The 25,218-nt window shown below is 42.8% G+C and overlaps 1 protein-coding gene across 1 annotated transcript in view; it reads right to left on the bottom strand.

Moving 5' to 3' along the window:
• Nucleotides 1-25,218, bottom strand: part of LOC5578809 (eye-specific diacylglycerol kinase) — a 691,896-nt gene that overhangs the window by 31,936 nt on the left and 634,742 nt on the right. The window contains 2 exon segments of the mRNA XM_021839032.1: nt 16,820-16,977; nt 18,100-18,163. Of these exon segments, the coding sequence (XP_021694724.1) occupies nt 16,820-16,977; nt 18,100-18,163 (222 nt within the window).

Here is a 25,218-nt window from a genome sequence, read left to right as displayed (position 1 = left end):
GCCTGGTATTATACTATAGCGAATCGATTGATGATCGCTATGAGTATAACCGTCATCAACGCGCCAGTTCATGGTACCTAAAAGGTTAGGACTACAAAACGTCACGTCGATGATCGATTCTGCACCATTTCTGCGGAAGGTACTCACTGTACCCACATTTGCCAGCTCTACATTTAATGCGGCCAGGGATTCCAACAATAGCTGGCCTCTTTGATTGGTGCAGCGGCTACCCCACTCCACTGCCCATGCATTAAAGTCGCCAGCTATCACTACTGGCTGCCGATTAGCTAGTTCGGCCATCATCCTGTCAACCATGTGGGAAAATTCCTCAATCGACCACCTTGGGGGCGCGTAACAACTGCAATAGAACACGCCGTTGATTTTTGCTATCGCAAAACCGTCATTTGAGCTAGAGACTACTTCTTGGATTGGGTATCGTCCTGTCGTCCCTATAGCTGCTAGCTGTTGAGACCTATCCGCCACCCAGTTCCCGTTGTTGGCTGGTATGCGGTATGGGTCCGATAATAACACCACGTCAGTCTTGGTTTCCGAGACTGACTGCCAAAGCAGCTGCTGGGCTGCATCACAGTGGTTTAAATTTAACTGTGTTACTTCCGTTTTGGCTGCTTTGATACTCCGCTTGTGCCCGGACATTTGGGTCCGCCCGTTAAGTGTCCGTTGTCTGCTCTGTCGACACATATTAGGCACTTAGCGATTTGCTTACAATCGCTTGCCCTATGGCCTTCAGCGCCGCATTTTCTGCACATCTTACTTCTGTCGGGACCATTGCAATTCCACGACTTATGGCCCTTCCCGAAACACTTGAAGCAAACTTCAGGAGGCTGTTGTATGCTCAGCCGGCAAACCGACCAGCCTACCTTGAGTATGCCCAAGTTCTTCGCTTTGTTGGCCTCTGCGACTGGCAGCCTGATCGCCGCCACCTGGGTGCCCTGCGGGCCCTTTCTAAGGTGGATGGCCTTACTGGCTACGTCGATGTCACACTGCTCTTTGAGGGCAGCCGAGACCTCCGCTGCATCGGTGACCTCATCCAGATTTTTACACTGGAGAGTCGCTTCAGCAGTAAGGGATCTTACATCAACCTCGTCACCAAGTACTTCTTGTGCCAATTGCTTATAGACTGCACCCTTTTCCTTGGCGTCCTTCTTTAAGACTAGGATCATTTCACCAATCCTAGTTCGCCTTATGCTTCGCACGTCTGCGCCCAATGGCGATAGCTTCTCTGTGCTTCGCATCGCCTTCAGAACCTCGGCGTATTTTGCTTCCTCCGTTTTGATAACGAGGGCTTCGCCTAAATTCCTACGTTTCGCTGTTTTCGGTTTAGCGCTCTCCTTGGGCTCCGTTTTCGGTTTCCTCTGTTTTTTCTTATTTCCAACTCGTATCCACGGGTTGCTGTTGCCTTGCGCCCGTGGTTCCTGTGGATGCACTGCCTGGTTCCGGTTAACCCGTGGCTCCTTTTTCTTGGCTTTCTTGGCCTTAGGATTGGTGTTGGCCTCTCCTTTGTTGCCATGTCCTCTTGATCGCGGGGCTTGGCTCGTGCCAGCTTTTCCGCTTTGGAGGACGGCCGCGTAGGTCACTTTTCCCTTAGCAACCATACGTCTTTTCGCCACGTATTCATCCCCGGAAGCTTCCCTCTTCCGCATCGCGTATCGAATAATATCATCAGATATATTCGCGTTGCCTGTGAAAGAAAACACTTCGGTCTGACACGACCTAGTGTCTTTTTGGCCTTCTACCTTGCCCAGTTGTTCCTTGGCTTTCTCGTAGTCCTGCTTTGCAGCTAGGACTGATTGTCGCAATTTCAGTAGACTTGTTTTCAAGTCTTTGCTGATATTTGTTTTGCTTTTAATATATTCGATGATGACATCAAGTTGCTCAGCAGCTACCTGCATTTTAGGGAGGTACTCCCTATTGCGATCCATGGCCTCGATTAGTCCCGGGCCATCGGTCACCACACATGTTGCACTGGAGCGGCCAGTGCCTGCCGTCGTCACAGTATCTAGGCTTTTGCCCACACTGTTTTCAATAAAGTTGGTCGCCTCCTTCCTTGGCGGGAACCTTAGCCGGTTACTGATAGGTCCAGAAGCCTCTCCTTCACATTCCGCTAGTTGTTTGTTTTGGTTGATCATCTCTTATGGGTCCCCCTAAGAGCCGCTATCCATCTCCGCTGGAATAGTCGCCTTTATAATCCCATGGTTATCTATGCAAGCAGGGAGGCCATGCTAGGGTTGACATAGTCCTTTATGGGGTACTATGTTCAGAGCCGGATCGGCGCAGGTCAGGTAATGGCATCTGAGTCTACTCCCGCCCAGTTGGAACAACCAGGCGACGGATTTGGAACGTACTCTAAGGCCTGCCACGGTTTTACGGGACGGGGGCAGCCTGCGCCATTAACCCACTCGCCGTTTCGGGCCAGTGTCACCCGACCCTACTAAGGGAGTAGAATGTCGCCGCTGTCAGCCTCAAAGCATATTATCCAGTACATATACCGTTACTTGTCCTTTGTCGTGCGCTGCCAGTATACATAATTGGGGCCGTACTGGCGTTGGTCCCAATGTGCTCGAAGCACTCCTACTCGTAATTCCATGCCTTGTCTTTAAGCGGCACCGGTCGCTGTGACAGAGTTGCATTCGGATTTTTGTGGTTTTTATGAAGGTTCATCAGAGCCCACTGCGAACTTCACCACATCCTGGGCAACTCCCCAACTCGCAGAGGTCCTGGGGGGGGGGGGTCCGTGAAGCCCCTGGACTGTCGTCCCTGCTGCCCCATCGAGTCAAGCTTAACAGCACGTATAGGCTGATGGCCATGCGGGTAGCGAGCGCCTACCGAACCATATCTTCGGAGGCAGTATGCGTGATTGCCGGAATGGTCCCTATCGGCTACGTTTTGGAAGAGGATAAGGAGTGCTACGAAGCTAGTAGTACTAGAGGAGCCCGGAAGATTGCCCGAGCCGACACGATGGTGAAATGGCAACGCGAGTGGGATACCGCTGAGAAGGGAAGGTGGACTTATCGCCTTATTCCAAATCTGGCGAAATGGGTGAGCAGATCCCATGGAGAAGTCAACTTCCACTTGACGCAGTTCTTGTCAGGTCACGGCTGCTTCAAGAAATATCTGCACAGGTTCGGCCACGCAGAGTCGCCGCTCTGCGCTGAGTGCCCAGTCGTAGAGGAGTCGCCGGAACACGTAATTTTCGAGTGTCCACGTTTTGCTGCGGAACGTAGCGAGATGACAGCGGTCTGCGGTGCTGATGTAACCGTAGACAACGTAGTGGATAGAATGTGTAGCGATGAGGGGATGTGGAACGCGGTGAACATGGCGGTGACGAAAATAATGTCATTGCTTCAGCGGAAGTGGAGGGAGGAACAAGCAAGTGCGCGCGGCGACAACTCGGGTCGGGTTTCGTAGCCCGGTCGTATACTGCCCGAGCCGCGCACAAATGCTGGAGAGCTAAATGGCTAGATCCACCGCCAGGGACTAGACCGAGCAGAACGCGACGCAGTACTGGTTCTGGGTCGTTGAGGTGCCGGTAAACCGGAAGTCAGTCTCCAACCGGAATCGCCGAACCGACCTCGGCACCCAACCAGTAGGTATGCATGATCGGGGACCGGACCGAGTAGATCGTGGAAAAGCACCGGAAGTTGTAGGCTTCGTGGCCGTGCGGTTAGCGGCGTCAGTCGTTTAGGCATATTGTGCCATGAAGTGTTGGTTCGATTCCCACTCCAGTCGGTAGAAACTTTTCGTCAAACGAAAAATTCATCATTGGGCTACTGGGTGTTTCGTGTTGTCCGTTGCCTAATGTTTGTGATTGTTCAGTCTGTGCAGCCTTGAGCTGAAGACGGTGTGAATTGTCTTGCCAAATTGGTCGTCAGGGCACCTGTGAACCGGAAGTCATCCACCAACCGGAATCGCAGGATCGACCTTGGCACCTATCCGGGCAGCATCGGTACCGGAAGAACTTCCACCTCCGGGGAACTCTTCGTCGGGGTAGGGTAGATTCACCGCCGGGGACTATCCGAGTAGTGCGCGAGAACCTGGAGTGCTAAATGGCACGCGTCCAGCACCGAGAGAACTTCCTTCGTCAGGGAGTTTCTGGCACCCATGGTATCGTGAGCCGAATGGCTAAATATGGCATGTTTAGATCACAAACTAGGAATACTAACAAATTATCAATGGGAGCCGAAGGGCTCAGCATGGCATGGCATTCGCTGAAAGCGAAACAAATTAATAATGGAACTAACAAATTAATGATGGAGCCGAAGGGCTTAATGAAGGGTGCGCGTAGCATGTGTCGCCTCTTCTTCGAAGTAATACCGCAAGGTGGTGCCGGAGAAGAATTCTTTACGGTGACGGTGTACCTAGGAGACTGTTTTTAGTGGGTAGGCGCCCCATTGCGAATCCCACACAGTGCCAAACCATACACTGTGGCATGAGCATGAACAAATACAGGCCAGTCTTAAGAAGATTTTTTTAACTCCTAGAGATGCATGAAAAAAAAAAAAAACACACACACACACACACACACCAGTTTCATGACACCTATCTGCTGGCAGAACCTCGTCATGAGATGGGAGGCCAGCCGGACTCAAGATGCAGACGCATCGGAATGCTGGAAACGCCTTCCCAAGATAGATGCAAAGTTCCATGGGAGGATGAATGGAGAAAAGTAGATGGCTAGAAAGAAAACAACACAACAAAAGCGTCTATTCGAACGATACTACAACGTATTTAGCGCTTCGCAGGGGAGTCAAAGAGAACCCGAAGCTAACGAGAACGTGTAGATTGCCAGGAGTATCCAAAAAGGAGAGAAGCACTGGGAGCTGAGCAACTCAGCAATCCAAGAGCACATGGCAAATGGCTGTTTGTAGAAGTGGAAGCGAAGGCTTTATGTTCGGAGATTGTGATTGTGTGCAAGCATCTGGACGAAGTCACGTCAGAATCGAAGCCAAACTACAAATTATCGAGAGTACAAATCTGGAGAACCAGACATCCGTTTGAACTGCAAACTTTATCGATTTGTCACTCGCTGGCGGTGACCAATCAATCAAATTTTCAACTTGAATGGTTCTCCATATTTGGAGGGGGATGGAGATGGATACAGAAGAGTGAAGACGATATTCCATAATGCTAGGCCCACATTCAAAACGGAGATCAAGATTAGTAAATGATATTGATACGAGGAGCTGAGCCGAGGAGCTTCAACCTGATGCATTTCCATTCAGGCCAAGAATGGTTCAGAAAGTATATCAATACATTTGTCCCCATACTGCACAGCAGTATTATGAGGAGACACCATAACATTTAGTATTCGAAGTAGTGTTCAACGAAATGCTAGGAAGCAGGTAATCCAACTCCTCCTTATGGTGCTTTTTATCTTGTAAAATATGGGTTCACTGTCTTCGCTTCTGTGTGTTTTGTTGTCTTCCTAACCGTTTATCGGTAATTCAGTTGTCCTCAAGATGGGGTTTTATCAACACTTCCTTATCACTTATCGTTTCTATTGCCACATAGGCCGAACTGTAACAGTAGTCTACCACAGTAGTCAGGCATTGCAGAATTTTTTCACCATTGATTTCGAAACACGATCAAAGCAAGCGAAAAAAATCATCATACTGTATCGATCCATGATCGGCAATCCAAAGTAACATTTGTAGATGAATAACCGTTTATTCATCTAAAATGCTGTTTAGACAGCTTCTTTTCAGCTGGACAAACTATTATTCAGCTACCATTGTTATCTGGGATGTTTCGCAAGTTGTAACAAGCTTGATAAAAAGCAGAAGGAAACGAGAGCCTCAAAGAGAGAACGATGATTAAAACCATTTTTGTCTCTTATTTACCATTGGGGGTAGATATTTTATTTCAATAGCATGATGAACAATGTCCAAACGTCGGATAGTAAAAACGGTAATAGTGTCCCCCAGGTTTGAAGATTGTTTGAAGATGGGTTTAATCATGCACTGCTCTGCCCATACTCGCATAACAGTCCCATTTATATAGAAAACCCCATAGAATATGTGACTGTTATGCGAGTATGGGCAGTGTTATCCCCCGAATTTAATCAGAGCTGTAGCAGAAGTTGATAATGATAATCATGATTGTTACAGAGAGTGATAAGTGAGAAAAATTCTAAGTCTTGTTTTCCAAATTAAATCCCTGACATAGGGTTTCGTTCTACTTGGTCGTAAGTGCTATTATTCGTCGTATCAAACTTAAATAATCCACTATGGCGGATATTTCAACTTACCTGCAACATAGATTCATTTTCCAAGTATATTTTTGTGAAAGCTGTCATGGTTTGTACACTTGTACACTAGAAATGCAATAAAACTACTGTGTTTCGTTAAAAAACTTCAGTTCAATCATCCATTTTGCACTTGACGAACACGATTTGAGACTTGTTTCGCCAGGTACTTATTTTCACTATGGAAAACCATCGTACTTCTTCAATGAATGATTGCATTCCAATCACACGTCGTAGAAGTTCTATATTCCACGAAATTTTATGAAATTTCCTCAACGACCGCGTATAATTGAGAATGTTCAATCCGTCGTACTGAGAAAAAAAAGCTTGTGCACATCAATGTGTGCGCGATGCTCGACGTAAAAATACGGTTCCTTTGATTGTGTTGTTTTCGCTGCACTGTGAACAAATGCCATAATTGTACGGTCAAAAGGAAATGTGTTCATATGTTTGGGCTGAATTTTGATGACGAACAATGAATTTTAAAGGAAATTAGTATATTCCATCATGCTGAAGGAATGGAGGGAGATGCCTGTAGATCTATATATTCTAGTAACACATTTAGCGGCTGCTTGGTCGTTCATAGAAGTTAATATTCAATGTTATCTTCTTTTCCAAGCAGCCTAGATAGCCGTGTAGTGTCGGTAGTGGTTGTCTCAACTGGCTAAGAATAACACTACGGATTGCCTGATCCTGTAGTAAAAATCTACTAATCAGGTAACCCCAATCCCAAGGTGTGATGCGACCCGTGCTGATGGATGAATGGTTGAGGGGGTTAAAAATATGCTCAATCGCTAACGGAGCCTGGAGAGCACCAGGGCGAACTCTCCAGTATGTAGCTCTTACTGCATTAGGGCGGGGCAATGATGCAGCGGACCGTCTTTCCCCAGCGACTCGTGGGACCAAAAAATGAGTGCAAATAATCAAACCAAAATAAAAGGTGTCGACTGCCTCCCTCAGTTCGAAAAAGGTGACGACTGCCTCTCCCAGTCGGACGAAACGGAAACAGAGAATGCTTTTGGTAAGCTTGGACTGACCGAAGATGAGCTTCTCAGTAGTTCGCATGAAAACATGGAAACCGACCTCCCTCTGACACTCCCGAACGACCCAGGACTCCATCCTTCGGTTGAACCAATGGACGACGAAGAGGATGGAATTACAGTCACAATAAACTTGACAGGATCGCAGCCATCAATCACAGGATCGAACGTCACCTCGGGTCCTATTGATGGGAAGACCGATCAACATCCAACAGATGACGCGAACAAACAAAAACTTACTGGCACCAAAAAGATCACTCGGAGCCAAAGGAAGCAGCTAAAAGCACTCCGACAAAGTGGCTTAAGCCGCCCTGAGGCCCTATCCAGAATCACGGGGGGTGAGGCTATGGTGTCAACTCCTTCGAAACGCACTCGGCAGGACCTTGACAAGTCTACAAATGCTGAAGAAGAACATAAGCAGAAACGGATGAAACAACACCTGAATCCGAGAAAGCGCGTTGGGCAACAGGAAACCAACAGCTCAACAGCCTCGACGATCAACAAACCCCCACCAGAAGATAAAAACCAGACTAAGCTACGGTGAAATTACCAGTCGCAGGAGAGTCGGAATAATCCCAAAAGACTTCCCCACGACCCAACTTTCAACGACTCAGCTGGACGTTCTCCAGGAGGCACTGCTGCTTCGGGTTGAACAACAACGGAACGCGACAATGAAGCCCAAGTTCTCTAACCTTATCTACAAGTCTGGCCATATGGTTCTTATTTGTAAAGATCAGGAGACTGCGGAATGGGTAAAGGAGATAACACCTGCATTAAATCCCCTGGAAGGCGTTGAGTTGGTTGCAATGGATGAGGATAAGATTCAACGTCCAGAATTGATTCGAGCCTTCTTCCCTCAAAGCGCACAATACACCGATGATCGTATCAAAGCTCTCATCGAGAGTCAGAACGATCTGATAACCAACAACTGGCGTGTCATGCAACGGCTCACTCCTAACAACAAGCATGTGGTGTGGGTCTTTAATGTAGATGGACCGTCCATGGAAAAACTCATTCAATCCAAGTTCATCCTCAACTACCGCTTTGGAGAAATACAGTTGAGGAAAGTAAAGAGCACAACCCCAAACTCCAATGACAATCCAACTGGACAGCCGACCCAAGAGAAATCTGAGGAGGCCTCTAGTAGCATCCCACAACCAACTCCCACCATACAGGCTAGCTTGTCTTCCTCTGATGGAAAAGATGCATATTTGACCTCACTTCCTGGCCCAAGCGGTGTCACCTCAATGGCTCCCAATAAGGGCAGTGGAAATGTCAAAAGTGTAAAATTGACCACAGGGGATAAGCCAGCAGGCCTAGGTAAGGGAAAGGACAAAAACCAAAATCTAAGACATCCCCCAAAATCAAAAGTTGATGATCCGCAACATCCAAAGAAGGACGGCAAACGTCCGGAAAATGTGGAACGCCTCAGCAATGATTAAAATCCTCCAAGTGAATCTCCATCATGCTCAGTGCGCAACAGATGTGCTTTGCAGGAGATTCACAAAAGAACACCTTTCCGTGGCACTGATTCAAGAGCCATGGGTCAACAAAACTCGAATACAAGGTATTCAACTAAACTCGTGTAGGTTGGTATATGATGACAGCCAGCTCTCTCCCAGAGCAGCTATTCTAATACGCAATGATACTAAATGTTTTCCAATTACAGAATTCATCAAAAGGGACATCGTGGCGGTCAGGATGGAGGTTTCTACTGCTAGGGGCAGTACTGAGATCATTATGGTTTCGGCGTATTTCCCTGGCGACGCAGAAGACATTCCTCCTCCAGAGATGACTGCTCTTGTCTCTTACAGTCAAAAACACAACATCCCCTTCGTCATCGGTTGTGACGCCAATGCTCATCACCTTGTATGGGGCAGTACAAACACAAATATCAGAGGTGAGCATCTTTTGCAGTTTCTTTCCTCCAAAAATATTGACATATGCAATGTCGGTGATAAGCCTACATTTGAAAACATCTTACGACAAGAAGTCCTTGATCTGACTTTATGCAGTCAATCCATCTCGAATAAAATAAAAAACTGGCATGTTTCTAATGAAATATCTATGTCAGACCATAAGCATATAGTCTTCGAGTGGGAAGGGGGTCTAATGATTCAAAAGTCGTTTAAAGATCCCAAGAAAACTGATTGGGAAACCTACTCAGCTATTCTCCGTTCTGAACACTATATAATAGAGCCGAATATTCAGACTATTATACAGTTAGAAGCAGCTTCGGGTTCTATTAAAAACAAAATTCTAAATGCTTATCAAGAGAGCTGTCCGATCAAAACAGTTAGTTCGAACAGAGATGTTCCATGGTGGAACTTCAACCTTGATAAACTCAGAAAAACTGCTCGGAAGGAATTCAACCGAGCCAAACGCACTTCTGATTGGAGTCTATACCGAAAGGCTCTGACAGAGTATAACAAAGAAATGAGACAAGCAAAACGGAAATCATGGGTTCTCATGTGTGAAAGCATTGAGAAAACTCCCGTAGCTGCTCGACTTCATAAAACTCTTTCGAAGGATCACTCCAATGGTTTGGGAAGTCTTCAAAGGACTGACGGTTCACTCACTGTGGAACCTCGTGAAACACTGAGTGAAATGCTAAGAGTTCACTTTCCTGATTCAATCCCACAAACGAGTCTAAATGCTGAAGGTGCCAGACTTGACGTCTCAGTTCCACACGGGTTCCTATCAGGGGACTCAGGAGCAAAAAGGGACGCAATAAAGGTTGCCAAAGAAGCTTTTACTCGCGATAGGGTTGTTAGGGCAGTGAGATCTTTCGAGCCATTCAAATCTGCTGGCATGGATGGAATCTTCCCAGCGCTTATCCAAAAAGAGGAAGAGACACTGATTCCACACATGGTAGAGATTTTTAAGGCAAGTTTAGTTCTGGGACACATTCCAAATGATTGGCGTCAAGTTCGAGTTGTCTTTATTCCAAAAGCAGGAAAAAAGGACAAAACCAACCCTAAAGCATTCCGACCGATAAGCCTATCCTCGGTAATGCTTAAAATCATGGAGAAGGTATTATGCGAGTATATAGATTCTAAATTTATGAAAACTATGCCTCTTTCTAAATCCCAATTTGCTTATCAAAGCGGAAAATCAACGGTCTCAGCACTGCACACGCTAGTGAACAAGATCGAGAAAACCTTTAATGCAAAAGAAATCGCTCTTATAGCATTTCTTGATATTGAGGGCGCGTTCGATAACGCTTCTTATTCGTCTATAGGTTCGGCAATGTTGAGGAGAAACTTCGACCCATGCATTGCAACCTGGGTACATGCTATGCTAGCAAATCGACAGATCTCATCTGAGCTGAGTGATTCGCGCATTACTGTAATGGCTACAAGGGGATGCCCTCAAGGGGGAGTACTATCTCCCTTATTGTGGTCATTAGTGGTGGACGAACTGCTAGATAGCTTAGAAAGAAGGGGTTTTGAAGTTGTTGGATACGCAGATGACGTAGTCATTATTGTACGAGGCAAATTTGACAGCGTTATTTCATCAAGGATGCAAATTGCTCTCAATCACACACTCTCCTGGTGTCAAAAAGAGAAACTAGGAATAAACCCTTCAAAAACAACAATTGTACCGTTCACAAAAAGACGAAAGGTACAACTCCACCCTCTTTTCTTGAACCAAATACAATTAGTTTACTCAAATGAGGTCAAGTATCTTGGCATCACACTGGACGCAAAACTAAATTGGAACACCCATCTTCAAACAATCATAAATAAAGGTCTCAATTCACTCTGGGTTTGCTCAAAGACCTGTGGTAAAACATGGGGTCTAAAACCCAGTATGATCATGTGGATCTATAAAACAATCGTTCGGCCTAGAATAACCTATGCGTCCCTTGTTTGGTGGCCTAAGACAAAGGAAGCTACGGCTAGAGCTAAGCTGAACAAAATTCAACGTACTGCCTGTATTGCCATAACCGGTGCAGTTCGTAGTACCCCCTCGTTTGCCCTAGATGCTATACTAAATCTGCCCCGGATGGATCAATTCATAAAGCTGGATGCTGAGAAAAGTGCTCTTCGGCTAAAACGATCAACAGTCCTACTGTCAGGGGACTTAACAGGTCACCTCAGTATATTAAACGAATTTTCGATAAATCCTATTGTTGAAAAATGTAGTGACTGGATGGAAAATGTGGTAAACTATGACTCGCCATTCACGGTGGTCTTTCCTTCTCGTGAGGAATGGGAAGGAGGTGGACCCACCATTTCACCGGGATCTATTAAATTCTACACAGATGGTTCAAAAATGAATAATTTGACAGGGTCTGGAGTATACGGACCGAAAACCAAAATCTCTGTCTCTCTTGGACAGTGGCCTACAGTATTTCAAGCAGAAGTCTATGCAATCAAGGAATGTGCGCAGCTGTGTCTGAAAAGAAATTACAGACATGCCACCATCTGTATTTTCTCTGATAGTCAAGCAGCGCTTCAATCTTTGAAGGCTTTCACTTGCAACTCAAAACTTGTGTGGGAATGCATTCTTGCACTGAAATCCCTAGCTGAACGCAATCGAGTTAAACTATATTGGATCCCAGGACATACGGGTCTAGAGGGTAACGAAATTGCCGATCAGCTAGCAAGGAATGGATCAACCAATATGTTCATTGGTCCAGAGCCATTCCTTGGCATTTCAAACTCTGCACTAAACACGGAATTGAACAACTGGTTGTTCGGTCAAATTCAATCAAATTGGAATACAGTTTCCAATGCGAATCAGTCCAAAAGGTTCGTAACAATAAACACGACACAAACACAAAAACTTATAGGTCTCAACAAAAGGGATCTCAGAACATACATCGGTCTAATAACTGGTCACTGCCCAAGCAGATACCTCTTATACAAGATCGGTGTCGTCCAAAACACAAATTGCCGTTTCTGTGACGAGACGGACGAAACCTCACAACACCTTCTCTGCTCTTGCAGTGCACACATCCATCGTAGGTTCAAAATATTTGGCAAGCACTACTTACAGCCAGCTGATATTTGGAACGCATCCCCCAGGGAGGTGGTTAGCTTTATTAGGCTGATCACGCCAGATTGGGGGAACTACAACACTGCAACCTAGAACTTCTGCCCATCAATGGCAGATGGTTCAAAGTTCAGTCAAATGCGCAAAGTATTCCGGAGGCACATTTGCTACTGGAAAACATTGTGTACATAGAGTAATAGGGTATATCACAATAGTCCTAAAAAATGGACGCAGTGATCCCACACCCGACAGAAGAAGAACACATTTTATTACAGTCAGGTCTCCTATTAGACACATGGTTGGGGGGCGTAATAGGAATCTACGTTATAGGAGACCCAGGGCTTATGGGATTTCATCACTTTGGGGGTGTCGTTGAATATCTCGTATGCCAAAAGAGATAGTACAGTACTGTCTTCGGCGAAGTTTCAGTACTAAGTACGATCTACCTTTAGGAGTTGAGGATCATCCTTTTAGTTGAGAACTTGGCCGGTAGGGGCGCTTTTTCTGATTTGCACTATATGAACCATGAGGGATAAGAATGCAAAATTTTGTAACATATGATATCTCTGAATCCTGATGTTTTGGAAGGTTGGTGTCTTCGGAAGAGTTGTTCAGTAGCTCAAGGGCTGACATGTGGTGGCCATTCTAATACGGAATTACGCCACCAGGCGGCGCTAGTGGGCATGGAATTTTTGTTTTGCGCATAGCTCAGTTGCCTGACCACTTAGAAAGATGGCGTCTTCGGCAAAGTTGCTCTGTATCACAAGGGCTAACATTATTTGAGCCAAAAGTTTCGAAATTTTGCCACTAGGCACCGCTAGTGAGCAAAGAATTTTTGTTTCTTGGATAGCTCAGTAGCCTGACCACTTAGAAAGATGGCGTCTTCGACAAAGTTGATCAGTATAACAAGGACTAACATTATTTGAGCCAAAAGTTTCGAAATGTTGCCACTAGGCGGCGCTAGTGAGCCAAGAGTTTTTGTTTTGCGCATAGGTCAGTAGCCTGACCACTTAGAACGATGGCGTCTTCGGCAAAGTTGCTCTGTATCACAAGGTCTAACATTATTTGGGCCGAAAGTTTCGAAATTTTGCCACTAGGCGGCGCTAGTGAGCAAAGAATTTTTGTTTTTCGCATAGCTCAGTAGCCTGACCACTTAGAAAGATGGCGTCTTCGGCAAAGTTGATCAGTATCACAAGGGCTAACATTATTTGGGCCGAAAAATTCGAAATTTTGCCACCAGGCGGCGCTAGTGAGCCAAGAATTTTTGTTTTGCGCATAGCTCAGTAGCCTGACCACTTAGAACGATGGCGTCTTCGGCAAAGTTGCTCTGTATCACAAGGGCTAACATTATTTGAGCCGAAAGTTTCGAAATTTTGCCACTAGGCGGCGCTAGTGAGCAAAGAATTTTTGTTTTGCGCATAGCTCAGTAGCCTGACCACTTAGAAAGATGGCGTCTTCGGCAAAGTTGCTCTGTATCACAAGGGCTAACATTATTTGAGCCGAAAGTTTCGAAATTTTGCCACTAGGCGGCGCTAGTGAGCCAAGAATTTTTGTTTTGCGCATAGCTCAGTAGCCTGACCACTTAGAAAGATGGCGTCTTCGGCAAAGTTGCTCAGTATCACAAGGGCTAACATTATTTGAGGCGAAAGTTTCGAAATTTTGCCACTAGGTGGCGCTAGTAAGCGAAGAATTTTTGTTTTGCGCATAGCTCAGTAGCCTGACCACTTAGAAAGATGGCGTCTTCGGCAAAGTTGCTCAGTATCACAAGGGCTAACATTATTTGAGCCGAAAGTTTCGAAATTTTGCCACTAGGCGGCGCTAGTAAGCGAAGAATTTTTGTTTTGTGGATAGCTCAGTAGCCTGACCAAAGTTGTTCAATATGACACAAGTCTATCGATTTTCTTCGCATTGTCATGTTTAAGTAAAAGTGCATGGAGAAAAATATATACATTATTTTTACAATCAGATAAAAGCATGGCTAGTATCCTAGTATTTTCGACGGATTGGGAGAATTTTTGATCAATAATTTGATATGAGAATGAGTGAAGATCCGTTTACTGCTCATATATGTGATCGTTAGCTTTTCATATGAACCAGAGAAAAAAATATGCATGTTTATTTTTATTTCGTCATTGCATGAACTTCATTTCTTGGACATTTTCCAAGGTATGTATTGGATAGAAATAAAGTTAGGTTGGAATGTCAGTCATTACTAATAAATTGGGAAATCCATTCGCTAACAATCTTAATGAGATAACAATGACTGGCCTTATCTTTGAGTTACACGACACTCTTGTTTGAATATTTTTAAAATATAAACCTTCTTTTTCATAACGATAATTCAATCTTATAAAAAAAACTTTTTCTCCCGATTTCAACGTATATATAAAATCTCGAAACTTTCGGCTCATATAATGTTAGCCCTTGTGATACTGAGCATCTTTGCCGAAGACGCCATCTTTCTAAGTGGTCAGACCACTGAGCTATCCGCAAAACAAAAATTATTTGCTCACTAGCGCCGCCTAGTGACAAAATTTCGAATTTTTCGGCCCAAATAATGTTAGCCTTTGTGATACTGAGCAACTTTGCCGAAGACGCCATCTTTGTAAGTGGTCAGGCTACTGAGCTATGCGCAAAAAAAATATTTGCTCACTAGCGCCGCCTAGTGGCAAAATGTTGAAATTTTCGGCTCAAATAGTATAAGCCCTTGTGATACAGAGCAACTTTGCCGAAGACGCCATCTTTCTAAGTGGTCAGGCTACTGAGCTATGCGCAAAATAAAAATTACTTGCTCACTAGCGGTGCCTAGTGGCAACATTTCGAAACTTTTGGCTCAAATAATGTTAGTCCTTGTTATACTGATCAACTTTGTCGAAGACGCCATCTTTCTAAGTGGTCAGGCTACTGAGCTATCCAAGAAACAAAAATTCTTTGCTCACTAGCGGTGCCTAGTGGCAAAATTTCGAAACTTTTGGCTCAAATAATGTTAGCCCTTGTGATACAGAGCAACTTTGCCGAAGACGCCATCTTTCTAAATGGTCAGGCTACTGAGCTATGCGCAAAATAAAAATTCTTTGCTCACTAGCGCCGCCTAGTGACAAAATTTCGAAACTTTCGGCTCAAATAATGTAAGCCCTTGTGATACTGAGCAACTTTGCCGAAGACGCCATCTTTCTAAGTGGTCAGGCAACTGAGCTATGCGCAAAACAAAAATTCCATGCCCACTAGCGCCGCCTGGTGGCGTAATTCCGTATTAGAATGGCCACCACATGTCAGCCCTTGAGCTACTGAACAACTCTTCCGAAGACACCAACCTTCCAAAACATCAGGATTCAGAGATATCATATGTTACAAAATTTTGCATTCTTATCCCTCATGGTTCATATAGTGCAAATCAGAAAAAGCGCCCCTACCGGCCAAGTTCTCAACTAAAAGGATGATCCTCAACTCCTAAAGGTAGATCGTACTTAGTACTGAAACTTCGCCGAAGACAGTACTGTACTATCTCTTTTGGCATACGAGATATTCAACGACACCCCCAAAGTGATGAAATCCCATAAGCCCTGGGTCTCCTATAACGTCCTGGTGTGTCTTATAGGAGTGAGCGTAATAGGAGTGCACGTTATAGGAATGCGTTTAATAGGAGACCCGACTGTATAGCGTTGATATGTTGTGTTTTGACCACTCAATATATCGCAGTGAGCCGTCAGTTGTGAGACGAATCTGGAAAATGATTGTGACAGAATTGAAAACGACACGATGGATTGAGAATACGACAAGATGCATTTTCTTTGCATTATTTCCAAAAAGAGATCAAGATTTATGAAAACCTTATTGTACAATGCTAAAGCCATTTTGATAAAGAATTGTTTGGCATCGATTTGTATCAGCATCATTCACTGCAATACAGGTCGGACTCGATTATCCGGAGTATCGATTTTTTTTTCACTCCGGATAATCGAATCCTCCGGATAATCGAATCACTAAGAAAAATATTGAAATCTTCGATAAAAGAACTGAAATATTATCTTTTTTCGTTGTTTTGACTATATGATGCGGTGGCGTTGCCAGAAATCATTTCTAGGAACAGTAGGGGTTTGACAAGAAAAACGAAAATTTTATTAGCATCACTAAAAAACACTTTTTCAAACCCCCCTTACCTTAAATACGTTCAAAACTGCAAAAACATTCATATTGTATAGTGCAATACCAAATTATCTCTGATTTATGCATAAAAATTTAAAAACAAGAACATCAAAAAACAAATTCCGGATAATCGAGTCTAAAATTCCGGGTAATCGAATCCCGGATAATCGAGTCCCCGGATAATCGAGTCTCCGGATAATCGAGTCCGACCTGTACTAGGAAAATTGCAGTTCTCACTGATCAATGCTTAATGCGATGGATACTAGCACATCACCCTAGTTATTATCTATAGGCGTATTATGAAAGATTTTTCGTCCCAATTTTAGAAACACCCCATATTACTTAATAAGCATTATTCGGAAAAACTTACGTTTCGTTGTCGATCATGTTGACGATGCTGTTCGGCGCGTAGGAAATCAGATACCGGACGATGTCCTTGTGGCCGTACCGGGCCGCGTAGTGCAGCGCCGTCTGGCCGCTGGAATCGATCGACAGCAGCGAGTAGCCCTGCATGTGGAGGTCCTTCAGCTGTGAATGGAAGAAAAAGTAAAGAAATTCATCAAATTATGTGAGTCAGTTAAAATTGGATGACAGAATGCGGCAACGGAGATTCAATGGGGGAATTAATGAAGTCAAATTTTGACCGCTCGCAAAGTTCATCTGTATGAACCTACTAAAAAAAAGAAATGCGGTCTTCCAGCGGCGATGTCAGCTGGCTGAAAGCGACCAAAAGAACAATAGGGTGAAAGTACAACTTTTAATTAAAAAGCGCTCGGTTTTCGTCTTTTTGCTGTGCGCTTGAGTTATGACCGCAGTCCAACTCGCAGTTTCTTCTGAAGAAGTAGAAGTGGAAGGGGGAAACTGCCCACAGCCAAAAGGCGTGCTCTCACGCTCCCGAGCACGAAAGAATTTGTGGCCGGCTAAAAAGTTCCCCGGCGGATGAAAGAGCGAAGATAAACAACAGGGGCTAGCTGCTGCAAAAAGTTTACCTGGGTAGGTGTTAAATGGGTACGGAATTTATTGCAGCATCATCGCCAGTGGCCGGTGGTAGATTATCATCTGAACTCCAGATGACGCCGCCACTGGCGTTTTGTTTCGGGGGAGGTCAATGGTGAAAAGTTTGAAGATTTATAACGGCGAAACTCGATTACAAGAAGTCTACTTGCTTGTGCGTAAGTCAATTGACTAAAGAAAATTTAAAATCAACAATCTGTCGTTTTACGCCTGATTGTTTCTTGGGCCTATCGTTCACATTATTCTTGGTCCAACTTCAGGTAGCAACGTATTTTTTTATTCTGAAATTTTGATTTCCTTAGGACAACTTGGAATCTAGGTCGCCATTTGCCTTAGTGTTGAAATCTAACAATTGACTTAATACGCTTTTTGGAGAGGTCGTTGCGTAAATATTTTATTTATTTATGAGAAATCAAAGTCACAAACGAACCGAAGTAACGTGATACAATTATGCGTACAACGTCGGAAATATCGTTTGGGGCTTCTCGAGTTTGTTGACGTAGGACTACGCAATGTTTGAAATTAATCATGATTCATTGTCCGAGAGTCACGCCAAAAAATTTCCCAATATCTCTTCCAAGCGACTGCCTGCCATCCCAAACAAACAATAACAAAAAACCCCAAAGAATCACTTACCATCACCAAATCGCCCGTTTTGGCCGCCTTAATTACCGCGTCGGTTGTCTTCTCCAGTAGATTGCTGGATTGTTGTTGGATCGGATGACATTCCGTACAGTGTAGTTTTTTTTTTGTCGTTTTCATCATCATCCATTTTATCGCCGAGAGTTATGCAAATGTTTGCGACAATTATCGTCATCCGGGCGCACAGAACGCGTTGTCAGCGTTGTTGGTCAGGCCGCCGCAAGCCATCGTCAGCAACGGTGAGTGGTTGGAAGCGTTAGGAAAAAAAAAGAGCGGGAAAAAAGAAAAATTGAACAAATTAATTTAGCTGTGTTATTGCGTTCTACACACCGAGGACGGCGCGAAGGGGGGGCAAAAACAACACCGGAAGCTACAATTAGGGTAGCGTCGGTAACACAGGTAGACTAACTACATTTACTCTAGTGGGTGACGAGAGATAAACAAATCACATAAATCATGCCTAATTTAGCTACATAGAGTTTGAAAGCTCTTCACAGAAGCGACGTAGTTGTTTCAGTTGTCGATGTTTAAGCGTCTTATCCCCCTCATTTCCCCCACCCGACGAGCAGCAGCTGACATGCATACATGTAGGCGTTTCAATTATTTACAAGGCACTTGATGAGATTAGATGAGTGGCAGTTCACAATGAGCAGTAGGCGGGTTTGAGAGGAGAACATCCCAAATGATTGAGTCAGCAATGAATGAGAGAGTGTGGTGCGTGGGTTGAGCAGGTGACGAAGCACTCTCAATTACAAGGCCTACTACACTGGGTGACACACGCCACACGAGAAGGAGATCGGATGGAGGGGAGGCAATAGGCCATTACGCATTAAATCTTCTTCGAAGGAAAGGTTTTTCGCCTAAGCTGGTTTCGATATTGTTTTCTGACGAAGTGAGGCCGGAATGGTTGTTGGTGGAACATCTGCGCGCCTAAAAGCATACATACATGGAGCACACATACTGGAAGCTGATTTCGATGGGAAGCAACGTTAAGCTGGAGAAAGTTTTACGTAATCTCACTAATACAACGATAAATTATGTTTGTTTAAGGCTCTGAAGAGTTGCAATATTGTACGGAGAACAATTACTCAGCCAAATGAATTTCTTACTTTGAGAAACTGCTTTAGGTGTTGGAATATTTAGAAGAACCGTCCATCCTTATTTAATAATGCATTTCAATACAAAATAAATCCGGAAATTTTTACAAATCTGTCTCAAAATTGAGCTGAATAAGTCTCAGATTCTAATAGAATCATACATTAATAGGGCGATATTCAAAACTGAAAAGGCAATAGATGGCTCTTTTTCAGTGGTAGTAAACACGAAATCCTAAAGCAAAGAAAGCACCACGGAAGATGAACTAAACACAAAAAGTTATGCATTCACTTTGCACTTGGTTTCTAATCAATACTTTTTTGATCCAGTTTCCGAATCGCATGTAATTTACGTTTTTCATTATTTTCCATACGTTTTGACAGCTCTCCGACTACCATTCTTCCATGCGCTTGTGTTGAAAGTTTGACAAACTTGAGAATCCAGCGTAGCGCGATCAGTGAGAGGGATACTAACAACAGTGTCGTCGCACGGCGGCCAGTGGAAGAAACTGAATGTTCGAAAGGTTGTTGCCTGTACTTTTTGCCGCTGGCGCCAACTGTTAGCGTTTAAGAACGAAATAAACAGTCGTTACCCTATTGGGAAATATTAATTTTAAGATTTGAGATAAATTTCTTTCAGATTAAAGCCAAATCTGTTTGTTTAAAGATAATCTACACGAAGTTAGTAAAAAATCTGTCCAATATTCGAACAGAATCCAGCTTAGATTCGAAAATATCTTGCGTCAGACTTGAATATGAGCTGTCTCAGATTCAAACCAAATTTCTTCCAGATTGAGATAGAATCTGGCTAAGATTCGATTTCGATTCAATTTCAAACAAAATCAATTTAAGATTTGAGCAAAATTTGTTACAGACTAGAGCAATATATTGACAAGATTCGAGCAGACTCTAATCCAGATTCGAGCGAAATACGTTCCAGATTACAGCAAAATCGTTTTCAGATTCAAACGAAATCCGTTATAGATTCGAGCAGAATTCATGTCAGATTCGACCCGAATCTACCTCAGATACTGTTCGAATCTAAGACAGATTTTGTTCGATTCTGAGATAGATTCTATTCGAATCTAAGACAGATTCTGTTCTAATCTAAGGCAGATTCTGTTCGAGTCTGGGATCTCTTGAAATCTGAGGCAGATTTTGTTCGAATCTGAGACAGATTCTGCTCAAATCTGAGACAGATTCTGCTCGAATCTGAGGCAGAATCGGTTCAAATCTGAGACAAATTCTGTTTTAATCTGAGACAGATTCTGTTCTAATCTAAGGCAGATTCTGTTCGAGTCTGGGATCTCTTGAAATCTGAGGCAGATTTTGTTCGAATCTGAGACAGATTCTGCTCGAATCTGAGACAGATTCTGCTCGAATCTGAGGCAGATTCGGTTCAAATCTGAGACAAATTCTGTTTTAATCTGAGACAGATTCTGTTCTAATCTAAGGCAGATTCTGTACGAATCTGAGAAAAGTTTTGTTCGAATCTGAGACAGATTCTGTTCGAATCTGAGACAGATTCGGTTCGGATCTGAGACAGATTCGGTTCGAACCTGAGACAGCTTCTGCTCGAATCTGAGAAAGATTCTGTTTGAAACTGAAAAATATTTTGTTCGAATCTGAGCAAGATGCTGTTCGAAACTGAGACAGAATCTGTTCGAATCTGAAACAGAATCTGTTCGAATCTGAGAAAGATTTTGTTCGAATCTGAAACAGATACTGTTCGAATCTGAGATAGATTCTGTTCGAATCTAAGGCAGATTTTATTCGAATCTGAGACAGATTCAGTTTGAACCTGAGACAGATTATGTTCAAAAATATGGCAGATTCGGTTCGAATCTGAGACAGATTCTGTTCGAATATGAGCAAGAATTTGTTAGAATCTGGGACAGGTTCTGTTCGAATTTAAGACTGAGTCTGTTCGAATCTAAGGCGAATTCTGTTCGAATCCAAGGCAAATTCTGTTTGAATCTGAGGCAGATTCGGTTCGAATCTGAGACAGATTCGGTTCGAATTTAAGACTGATTCTGTTCGAATCTAAGGCAAAGAGTTCTGTTTGATCCTTCGACCTTGACGCTTGCTCCTGGGCAGTGCGTCAAGAAAGCCCGAACAGTTTTTTTTTATTCTTTTTGAGTCGCTTATTTTTTTTTTCCTGAGTGCTTTTTTATAGCCGAGCAAACGAGTGAAGCCAAAAGTGGATTGTGGCTGCTCAGTCAAGGATAACGGATCAATTGGTGAGCTCGTTTCATGCTACTATTTCTAATCTATAAAATATGTATGACTGCACATTCAATCGTTACAATGGTGGGATGTAAATATGATTTTTCAACAAACTATGGATGGTTCGTTACTGTGAGTGTCGACACAAACTCTGATTCATGATTTATTTATGTTTAACATTTTTTTTTCAGAACACCTCTTATATACCTTTATTTTTGTAATTAAAAAAACTTTGAATGGTTCGACACTACAAGTGTAGACTTGCGAAAGGTTCACTTTATTCAACAAACTTTGGATGGTTCGCCACTGTAAGTGTCGGCATAAGAATAAGAGTGTTCTATGATGTCCCAGCCAATCGAGTTTTTTGTTTCTTTTCAAATGAGTAAAATATAATAACACATGCTTTCGTCCTGACAGCTGTAGGAATGTTACATTTAGGTATTTGTTCAACAAACTTTGAATGGTTCGTCACCTCAAGTGTCGGCATAATTTTCCTCTACATAGAAATTGTTCATATCAAATGAAAATATTATATTTACGTATAAGCATGTATATATCTCACAAATCATTGTTTATCATGGTCTAATCGCTTATCAAAGTGAATCATATGACCCAACGATCCTCCCCATTAACAAACATCCCTCCCAGTAACCTTTGTGGAGATGCAGAGGCAAACACGGTCTCCAAAAAGCAAAGGTTACACACTAACATTCCTTCCCCCAATCCCACCTGACTGCAAGGACGTGGCCGGCGCCGTTATTGACCCTGTATAAATAGAGGCACTGAATTATGCACACTGAAGAAGATTATGGCCAATCCCAGCCGAACTTCTAGTTGATTCTTTGTGCATTTTCACTGACTTCGGTCAATCACGGAATAGCAACCATTGATATGTGTAGTCAGTCTAAGCTAAGCTAAGCTAAGCTAAGATTCTGTTCGAATCTAAGGCAAACTCTGTTCGAATCTTTGTTAGAATCTGAGACAGGTTCAGTTCGAATTTAAGACTGAGTCTGTTCGAATCTAAGGCAAATTTTGTTCGAATCTGAGACAGATTCTGTTCGATTCTGAGACAGACTCTGTTCGAATTTGAGACAGATTCTGTTCGGATTTGAGAAAGATTCTGTTCGAATCTAAGGCAAATTCTGTTCGAATCTAAGGCAAATTCTGTTCGAATCTGAGGCAGATTCGGTTCGAATCTGAGACAGCTTCGGTTCGAATCTAAGACTGATTCTGTTCGAACCTAAGGCAAACTCTGTTCGAATCTTTGTTAGAATCTGAGACAGGTTCTGTTCGAATTTAAGACTGAGTCTGTTCGAATCTAAGGCAAATTCTGTTCGAATCTAAGGCAAATTCTGTTCGAATCTGAGGCAGATTCGGTTCGAATTTGAGACAGATTCGGTTCGAATTTAAGACTGATTCTGTTCGAATCTAAGGCAAACTCTGTTCGAATCTTTGTTAGAATCTGAGACAGGTTCAGTTCGAATTTAAGACTGAGTCTGTTCGAATCTAAGGCAAATTTTGTTCGAATCTGGAACAGATTCTGTTCGAATCTGAGACAGATTCTGTTCGAACCTGAGATACATTCTGTTCGAATCTGAGACAAATTATGTTCGAATCTGAAACAGATTCTGTTCGAATCTGAGACAGATTCTGTTCGAATCCAAGGCAGGTTCTGCTCGAATCTGAGACAGATTTAGTTTGAACCTGAGACAGATTATGTTTAAATCTATGGCAGATTCTATTCGAATCTGAGACAGATTCTGTTCGAATTTGAGCAAGATTTTGTTAGAATCTGAGACAGGTTCTGTTCGAATTTAAGACTGAGTCTGTTCGAATCTAAGGCAAACTCTGTTCGAATCTGAGGCAGATTCGGTTCAAATCTAAGACAGATTCGGTTTGAATCTGAGACAGATTCGGTTCGAATCTGAGATAGGTTCTGTTCGAATCTGAGATAGGTTCTGTTCGAATATGAGACAGATTCTGCTCGAATCTGAAACAGATTCTGCACGAATCTGAGACAGATTCTGCTCGAATCTGAGACAGATTCTGCTCGAATCTGAGAAAGATTCTGCTCGAATCTGAGACAGATTCTGCTAGCATCTGAGACAGATTCTGCTCGAATGAGACAGATTCTGCTCGAATCTGAGACAGATTCTGCTCGAATCTGAGACAGATTCTGCTCGAATCTGAGACAGATTCTGCTCGAATCTGAGACAGATTCGGTTAAAATCTGAGACAAATTCTGTTTTAATCTGAGACAGATTATGTTCTAATCTAAGGCAGATTCTGTACGAATCTGAGAAAAGTTTTGTTCGAATGTGAGACAGATTCTGTTCGAATCTGAGACAGATTCGATTCGAATCTGAGACAGCTTCTGCTCGAATCTGAAACAGATTCTGTTTGAAACTGAAAAAGATTTTGTTCGAATCTGAGCAAGATTCTGTTCGAAACTGAGACAGAATCTGTTCGAATCTGAAACAGAATCTGTTCGAATCTGGGAAAGATTTTGTTCGAATCTGAGACAGATTCTGTTCGAATCTGAAACAGATTCTGTTCGAATCTGAGACAGTTTCTGTTCGAATTTGAGACAGGTTCTGTTCGAATCTGAAACAGATTCTGTTCGCATCTGAGACAGATTCTGTTCGAACCTGAAATACATTCTGTTCGAATCTGAGACAGATTATGTTCGAATCTGAAACAGATTCTGTTCGAATCTGAGGCAGATTCTGTTTGAACCTGAGACAGATTCGGTTCAAATCTATGGCAGATTCTATTCGAATCTGAGACAGATTCTATTTGAATTTGAGACAGATTCTGTTCTAATCTGAGACAGATTCGGTTCGAATCTGAGACAGATTCTGTTCGAAAATGAGACAAATTCCGTTCGAAATTCCCTGTAGAATTTCCTTCGGAATACTTCTTGTAATTTCTTCGGAATTTCTTTTAGAATTTCATTGAAATTTTCATAGGAAATCCCCTCGGAATTGCCTTTAAGTTATTTTTCTTTGGGATTTCCTACGGAATTTCCTTTGAAATTTCCTTCTGGAATTTCCTCTGGAATTTTCTTTAGAATTCCTTCTGGAATTTCATTCGGAATTTCCTTCTTAGTTCTCATTGGTATTTCCTTTGGAATTTCCAATGAAATTTCCTGGGAAATTTCATTAGAAATTCCCTATTATTCTTTTTTCAGAATTTGGTTTAAATTTTTTTATGAATTTCTTTCGAAATTTCCTTTGAAATATCCGCCGTCATTTTCTGTGGATTTTTTTCTGGAATTAACTTAGGAATTCCGTTGGAAATTTTGATCGGATGTTTGTTTGGAATTTTGTTCGGAAGTTTGTTTGGAATTTCGTTCGGAATTTCCTTTGAATTTTCCTTCTGATTGTCCTTTAGAATTAATTCTGAAAATTCCTTCTGTATTTTCTTTGAATATCCTTTTGAATTTTCCTTGAAATTTCCTCCGGAATTTCCTTTTGGAATTTCCTCTGGAATTTTCTTTGAAGTTTCTTTTGAAATTAACTTAGGAATTTTGTTTGAAATTTTATTTGGCATTCCTCTGAAATTTCAATCGAAAATTCCTTTGGAATTTCGTTCGGATTTTTCTTTGGAATTTTTATTTTCTTCGGATTTTTTTCTGGAATTTCTTTTGGAATTTTTTCGTGCTTTGCTTGGAAATTTCCTGCTGGAATATGCTCTGAAGTTTTCTCTGGAATTTCATTCGAATTTCATTTGAAATTTCGTTCTGAATTTTCTTTGTAATTTTCTGCGGGATTTCGTATGATGATTTTTTTAA

Source organism: Aedes aegypti, chromosome 1, assembly GCF_002204515.2.
Source record: "Aedes aegypti strain LVP_AGWG chromosome 1, AaegL5.0 Primary Assembly, whole genome shotgun sequence".
In the NCBI taxonomy this organism is placed as follows: domain Eukaryota; kingdom Metazoa; phylum Arthropoda; class Insecta; order Diptera; family Culicidae; genus Aedes; species Aedes aegypti.
This window is presented reverse-complemented; position numbering and strand designations above follow the sequence as displayed.